At 32.3% G+C, this 8533-nt stretch overlaps 1 protein-coding gene across 1 annotated transcript; it reads left to right on the top strand.

The window, feature by feature from the left end:
• Positions 1-251: 251 nt before the first annotated feature.
• Positions 252-1409, top strand: LOC108994461 (AP2/ERF and B3 domain-containing transcription factor At1g50680-like). Its single transcript, XM_018969686.1, has one exon. The coding sequence runs from the start codon at positions 252-254 to the stop codon at positions 1407-1409; it is 1158 nt and encodes a 385-aa protein (XP_018825231.1).
• The last annotated feature ends 7124 nt before the right edge of the window (positions 1410-8533 follow it).

The following is an 8533-nucleotide window of genomic DNA, read 5'->3' as shown; positions in this document are numbered from 1 at the left end:
TTCAAAACCTACCATTTTCAAGCAACAGAATAACTCTATTGCCAGATGTCCTCCCTCAATCTCTCCCAAAATAATGTAACTTGTCCAATAATGTTCGAATCCAATCCATTTTCCCTCTCCTTAAAACCCCATCTTGGAGCAGCTTCTTTCACATTTCCATATCGTTTTCTTGCATTGGCTCTCTAGCTACATTTTGTACTTGTTTGTGCTATTATATATCTGGAATATCGAGTAGATCTTCTTCTTTTGCAATGGAAGAAGATGCTTCGAGCATGATTTCATGTGCCAAAATGAATGTGGCTGCAGAAACTTCAGATTCAAACAACACTATTTACACATTGCAAGCTGCAAGCAACAAGCGAATGAGAGTAAATGACAGCAACACCTCCTTCGCAAAATTTAAAGGTGTCGTGCCTCAGCACAATGGACATTGGGGTGCACAAATATATGCTAACCATCAGAGGATTTGGCTTGGCACATTTAGATCAGAAAAGGAAGCAGCCATGGCTTATGATAGCGCTGCAATCAAGCTTCGAAGTGGGGATTCACATAGAAACTTTCCATGGACAGAACAGACTGCTCAAGAGCCAAAGTTCCAGACCCATTACAGTTCAGAAGCTGTGTTAAACATGATTAGGGATGGGTCCTATCCCTCCAAGTTTTCTGCTTTTCTTCGTACTTCACAATCTCAAAGCAACGAAATTGGAATCAGTCTCAAGCAAACGAGGATAGTGCATGGAGATGGACAGTTTTCATGCAGCAAACTTTTTCTAAAGGAATTGACACCAAGCGATGTGGGTAAGCTTAATAGACTTGTCATCCCAAAAAAATACGCAATCAGGTATTTTCCTTACATTTGCGAAAGTACTCATGTGGAAGATAACAAAGATCATGGTGATAATTGCGGCGCTGCCGTAGACGATGTCGAGTTGGTATTCTACGACAAGCAAATGAAGTCGTGGAAATTTCGATATTGCTATTGGAGGAGTAGCCAAAGTTTTGTATTCACAAGAGGCTGGAATAAATTCGTGAAGGAAAAGAAATTGAAGGCGAATGATATCATCACATTTTATACATGTGAAAGTGCTGGTAAGGCAAAAGATCAGGGTGATCAACCATTTTGTTTGATAGATATCATTTATAATAATGGGGAAGGGACAAAGAATTGTTTGGTTGAGGAGATGGATGATCATGAGGTGCAGTTGGAATTAGAATTAAATTTGGGCAAAAGAAATATTGTTAGCTACAAAAATATAAGCGATCATGAAGATCAGTACAAAAGATCTAATAAGGAAGAAAAGGTACTGATGATGAGTGGATCAGTAGTGGATATAACCCACAATCATGTGGATAAAAAAGGTATTAGGCTTTTTGGTGTAAATATTATTGGAGATAATAATATCATTTGATTTTTATAATTATCCAATCACTTAATTTGATTTGATATTATATATCTTGATTTGATTTTTATAATAATTAAGATATTTAACTTATATCTTCTCTATGTAATTTTTCTATATATAAACAGGCATTAATATCTTGTATTCATGAAACACAATTGAAAATATAAAAGATTTAGCCTTCAAAGTTTTTGGTCTTATTCTTTCTCTCTTTGTTTCTCTTATTTTCTTCTTTCAGACTCTATTTTATTTTATATTTTTTATCATACTATCAGAACTCTTTGCTAACGTTAGACTCGATCTTGTGGATCGTTTCTTTTATAGTTCTTCTACTACCTTTGCCTCTCACAAAATGTTTATCACCATTTAAGTATATATGTTTCGTCTCAAATCCACGTATTTGGAATATTTTTAATAGTTGTGAACCTTTCCATTGGGTCTTGGTCAGTTGTAAGCATTGTTTGAAGCATGAGATCCATTTTTGGCCTTTTGATGTTGGTTTCGTAGTCGACCAAAGCCATATGTATCTCATTGTCGATTCAATCTTTTTGCTTATTATTTGCCATTTATTGGTTTTGACACATTATCAACTCATTATTGGCCACAACTCTAAATTTGATGTTCTAATTATCATTCACTTCATCACTAACATTACTTTCATCATCTCATTGGCGATCAATCAACGAATATAAAGCCTATACTCAAATTTCAAACTTAAGACTTCAAAGTTCCCCACCTTGAATTTGAGGGGAGATTTTGATTTGATATTATCTTGATTTGATTTTTGTAATGATTAACATATTTACTTTATCTCATTTCCATGTAATTTTTTTTATAAATAGAGACCAATAATGTTTTATATTCAAACACAATTGAAAAAAAAAATGTAGCACTCGAAGTTTCTGCTGAGCTCACTCTCTCTCCCCAATTTTCTTATTTCAGTTTCTATTTTATTTTATATTTGAACAGGGAGATGATGGCCGCTCGTTTTAATAGTTAATTTTCTTTTTTGGATAGGGCAAGTTTGGAGGTGGGATGAAACACAAAATTCTCATCTCATTTCATCTCATAATTACACATTTTTTAAATCTCCATATAAAATATAATAAACAATTCAACTTTTTTAAATCTCAATACAATAGTAATACTAAAACATAATATTTTAAACATTAAAATAAAACACAAAATTCTCATCTCACCCCTCAAACCCGCCCTCTTATTTAATTTCAATATTTTCTTAAATATTAAAAATGAATTATCTAACGCTGAATTTTCTTCTAAAAGAAATTCGGAAATAAAAAAATGAAAAAATACTACGTACTTCGGTCAAGTACGTATACTAATTGGGACGTCCCCTTCTAGAAGGGTACGGTCCGAGTAAAAATAAGAGGCAAGTACATATAATTTACCAAAAGCTTTTTGAAACTCTCAAAAATCTTAAAAAAAATAATTCTGGATTTCCTTTTTTTTTCCCTTAATTAAGGGAAGATCTCAAGTAGTATAAATTAAGAATTAATAGCTCTTTAATTATCCTATATACAATGAAATCCTCCAAATCTAATTTACGTTATTAGAGTGTGATTCTACTCATCAATTACTTGAATTCAATATTCTCATTCCAATTTTATATATTCTTTTGAGATATATATAAATATATAAATATATATTATATATGTACATGGAGTACTTCGATTTTCCAACAAACTTTTCAGTATTGAAGTGGATCGTGTTAAATACAAAATTATATATGTTGAATAAAATTATATGAAAAAATATATTTGCAAGTCTCTAATTAATTTATTGATCATATATAAAATATTCCAGCACATTATTGATGTGAAACTCATGTTCCACAACCATTAAAATAAAAAAATAATGTGTTAATTAATATATTGACTTGTAAGTAGTAGTAAAACCATATTATATACATGAAGTCCTTAGCATTCCTTGTGTTCATGATTAATAAAGAGGAATTATCCCATGATCTTTAGAGATACATACGTAACTCCATTCTTTTTTTGATGCTATAATTTATAGGCAATTTGACATAAAATCAAAAAATAAATCTAAAATTTGATGATTTTCACCAAAACAGTACTGATACATTGTTTCATTCCGAATATTTTAGTCTTAAAGTAGTGATCATGATATGGATCGAAATCAAGAAAAGTACTATATATATATATATATATCAATTAAAAGTTTGAAAAGTCATCTTCTAGTAGTGGAACCTACATATATATTTCCTCAATTTTCTTCGAGAAAATGTGAAATTCCGAAGATAAGTGGAACCTATTTTCAAGGCAGAAGAAAAAAGGTGGTAATGTAATAAGAACAGAACCATATTACACGTACAGTGCAATCCTGACTTACTAAATCAAACAAAAGTGTCACATTCAAGTTATCTTATCAGTTAGATAAGCTGCCTCCCACTCAATATATAGATCTATATATATTTTGCTTACTATTCATATATAGTAAAATAAAAGAAAAACATGGTAAACATCTATTTTCCTTTTCTGTCATTATAATATTCCTTTCTCCATCCATCGTTCTTTATTTTTTTGAGCATTAATTCTTAGTCATTGATCTACATTATTGCATATATAAGCTTCCTAGCTGCATTTAGCTGTTAGTACATTTCCTAGAGTAAAATGAGATTAGGATGTGGAACATCATGTGGTTTGTAGTTTATTCAAAACAAAACCCAAACGTTTGCATGCACGACATGATCTACTCGAGTGAAAACTTGGATAAGTACGGGCGTGTGCTCAACCCTCTTGTGCAACAAATGTATAATATTCAGTTCTGCTACAGGCAATTGGGGAGGGCTACCCCGGAGAATCGACTGCCAAGTTAGACAAGAAATATTAAAAAAAAAAAATTGAAAATGCAAAAAAAAAGAAAACTGGTTCATGCATCTCTTTTCGTCTCTTTCAGTTCCAAGACAAAGAAAACTCTAACTTTATAAATCTCATTAATTAAATGAAGAAAAAACAAAGTTTTTCATCCATTTTTTGTCAGAATATATCATTCTGGCTGAGAGGGTGTGTGATGCCTTGAGTGTGAAGGTAAAAGCGGATTGGGTGAATGGAAGAGTTAGTCAAAAGGTCTGAGAGAGTGAACATTAACTTGTGAGCCATGCGAGTGATGTTGGGGTCTTGGTGTAGACAAAGAAGAATCCTGGACATGTTGAGACAGAGAAAAGAAATGGGTATGGATGAAGCGGTGCTGGACAATAAACAACGACAACACCGCAACTGCTACTTCTTCTTTACCAACCTCGAGATCTTGGTCTCTGTCTTCCCTGTATTTTTTTTCCCACCAGACCAATTTTCAGACTCGGCCTCTGGATTGTTGTCGTCTACAGGTTCGTATTGTAGTAACTTTTTTTTACTCCTTTTATCTTTCAAAAGACTTGAATGTGTTGTGTTTGGGTTTGGATCTTGTTCTTTTTCAACCTGTTCCGAGATTTTTTGAAAGCCCATCTGTGTTTCATGTGGTTTCAAGGCAAAATTCCCAAGAAATTTCGTGTGGTTTCATGGCAAAATCCATCCATGTTTCGGGGAAGCAAAGGGTCTTCGCTGCTCGAGGAAGATGAAGGAGAGATTTCGGCGTCAATTTCGTAGGGAGGCTGGAGTGCTGAAGACGATGGTAGGGAGACTAGTGTTGAAGGGGTTGAAGACAAATGGAGGTTGGAGTGCTGAAGGAGTTGGAAGACATATGGAGGGAGACGAGTTCAGGGGTTGAAAATGTAGGGAAGAAAAATACGAAACGGGACCGTTTCATTTTCCATGGGGGCAATGGTTCCCCCGCTGTTCCCTCTTCCGATTGCATATAGTGTTTTTCTATAATATTATTTCCATTTGTCTAGTACATGGTTCGAAAGAAATGAGCTGGATGTTGCGCGCCAACACACCATATATATGTTGCCTACACACTTCACACAAAAAATAAGGGTGAAGTGTTGGATCGTACTTTACAAGACACATAAGTATTTATGATGAGTTATTTACGATGTGAATGACTATTTGTGACAAGAATGTATACTTATTTTGGTAGGAAATAATTATTTTAGCTAGAAATAACTGGTCACAAATAAATAATTTTCTTGTAATACATAGAAAAAATTAGGGCTATAATCAAGTCGAGCCAATCTTTATCCATAATAATAATATATTATATGCTTACATAAATTATTAATAAATACACATAATATGATAGCATATATCTATTTCATACATATATGGCTCTCATATACTAGTATAAGAGATTATTAAATCTTATTGACTAATTATTATACAAATTATAAAATATAGTGATGAAGCATATTCAATATATATTATAAGTAATTAAGTTACATATTATATATATTTAATTATAAAAGTATTATGTTTATATTATTAGCTAATATATATAAAAATATATGTATATATACATAGGTGTATGTGTGTGTGTGTATATATATATATATATATATATATATTTATCAATATATGAATGAGTTTTAATCGAGTCGAGCTAATGAGTCGACTCAAGTATAAATGAGCAGGCCTTAGTCGAGTTAAATCGAGTTCAGTCAGGTATTTGTCATTTACTAATCAAGTGTGTATCTGCTTTTATGATTGAGTTTTTTTTTTTTACAAGTCGAGTTCGATTTAAATTTAACCAGACGATTACCGAGTCTTCTATCAAACAAATTGGTTCATTTACAGCCATAGCAAAAACCATCACATGATATCCCAAATATATGACATATTATACATGCATCAATTGATCAATCGAATACTTAATTCATGCATATTCATGAGGCGGTGAGGGCATAGTTTTGAATTTTGTACCATACCGGCCGTTACAGCCGAAATTTTTCGTACCGGCCGTCTGGCCGGTACAGGTACTATATCTATTTCGTACCGGCCAAAATTTCGGCCTGTACCGGCCGATATTTCGGCCAGTGTTTTTTTTTTTTCCTTTTTTCAAACTACAAGCTTATTTTTTAACCCTCAATTCAGACTAGATTATTTATAATTTATATATATATATTTATATATAGACTATTATTTTAGAATATAATTTTGGAATATAATTTATTTATATATCGACTATCTCGAAATGTTATCTCGAAACGTTATCTAGAAACGATATCGATATCGAAATATTTCATTCTAATGTCTTGATGATACGTCTTCCAATACGATATTCAAAACATTGGGTGAGGATACTGATCAATTGCAGTCATGTATGGTCATGATGTTCCTCAATGGCGCGCCACCAAGATCCTTTTGTGCGCCACATCATCAAACACTAGCTAGTGATCGTCATGATGTACGTTCTAAAAAAAGTAGTTGACTAATTAGGTCACGGTTCATTCAAACAAACATATATAAATACATGGTTTTTGCCAAAACATGTCGATAGACGTTCCGTACTATATAAGAAAAGTAACTTCAATTAAAATATAATAATATATGGTTTTATATATTGATCTTCAATATCTAGCTAGATCCATTAATGGTCATGACAATGATGAATTGATCATGACATGACCTTGATTTTCACCACCCACAGAACGATATATATATATATATATATATACATATACATATACATATATATGCTGGATCTGAAGAATACTAACAATATTGTTACGTTCACATATACATGCGCAGAGACTCTGATCTAATTAGCCAAATGATGACGATGGATCGATGTAGCATGCATTAATGGACAATGGTAACGTGTGGCTTGCCTATATTATTCATGATATTCGATATTGATCAATGGTAGCTAGGGTCCTTGATATTTCGTGTCTCATGACATGGAGTTGTCAATTCCGATAATAATAATATTGGACCTACTGAAAATTAATTTCACTTACGAAAACGACGAGACTTTATGATATTATGTGCATTTAAAAGTGAGTAAAATTACAACCGGCCTATATATTATATCTTGGTCACCCAAAAAGTCTAGTTGCAAAATAAAATCATCGATGGCTACAAATTACTGATATAAGTTATACTACGTATAATCATTTTATATATTTTTTGTACATTCTACTGATGTGATTGATTAAAATAGATATTTTATATTAAAAAATATACGCAGCTAAACATATTAATAACATGCGTAAAAAATACACAAAAATATTAACTGTACATGAAATATGTTATCTGCGTGGGACAACAACAATAGGAACCATCGAAAATTCGAGTTTTCAGGACCTCAAAAATATGAAACGTTGACTTGCAAATAGTTTCTCTCATGCAACATACATTAATTAATATTCCATTTGAAGTGACAAATGTACCAAACCGAAGGTGGGTTACACTATTAAAATTGCACATTTTTTTAAACTAATTTTAAGGAGCCCATGCGCCACTGCTTTCCCCAGCAAAAAAGGCTTTTTTCTCTGGAGGACGCACCCACCTATCTACTTATTCGATTCGTTTGCCATCAAGTACTCTACCTACATTTTCTTCTCGATCCAATGCTATTGCCTGTTTGGTATTTGCTGTTGATAAGTTTTCTTCTTTTTTTTGCTTTTGGGTACAAGCTATGATCTATTTCATTTTCTTATCTTCTCTCTGATCATATTCAACTCTACCCACTTTATATAATATATTTAGATAGGTGTGCCTGCTATGTTGGAGTACTTATCATGTGCTTGAGCATTGGAGGAAGGAAAAAAGGAAGGGTTTTGATCTAATTGCTTGGATGATAAATGGAAGCATTTTAATGCTAAATTATAAATAAGGTCATGTCACATAGAAGAGAAAACGACCTAGCTAGAATATGAAATCTGCAATATTTTGAAAAGTAAAAATTCTATTATATCAAGTTGGTGTGTAGACCACACTTAGTAAAACTGTGTGCTTACATGACATAATTTAATTTAAAAAATAAATTTTAAAATTTAAAACTTACAAATCAAATCTTACCATTTTAATGATAAGGATGGTGTAGTACTAGTCTACACACTAGCTTGAGAATATAATAATAAAAATAATATTTTCACTTCCAATTCAAGGTAGATAATAGACCCTAATAGTGCATTAGAAATTATGTTTTGCGGCGCTAACATTTGTGGAGTAAAGTTGTCGCCGCAAAAGGGGTTTATTTTGATCCAACGA

The sequence above is a fragment of the Juglans regia genome, chromosome 5 (genome assembly GCF_001411555.2).
Source record: "Juglans regia cultivar Chandler chromosome 5, Walnut 2.0, whole genome shotgun sequence".
Lineage (NCBI taxonomy): Eukaryota > Viridiplantae > Streptophyta > Magnoliopsida > Fagales > Juglandaceae > Juglans > Juglans regia.
This window is presented reverse-complemented; position numbering and strand designations above follow the sequence as displayed.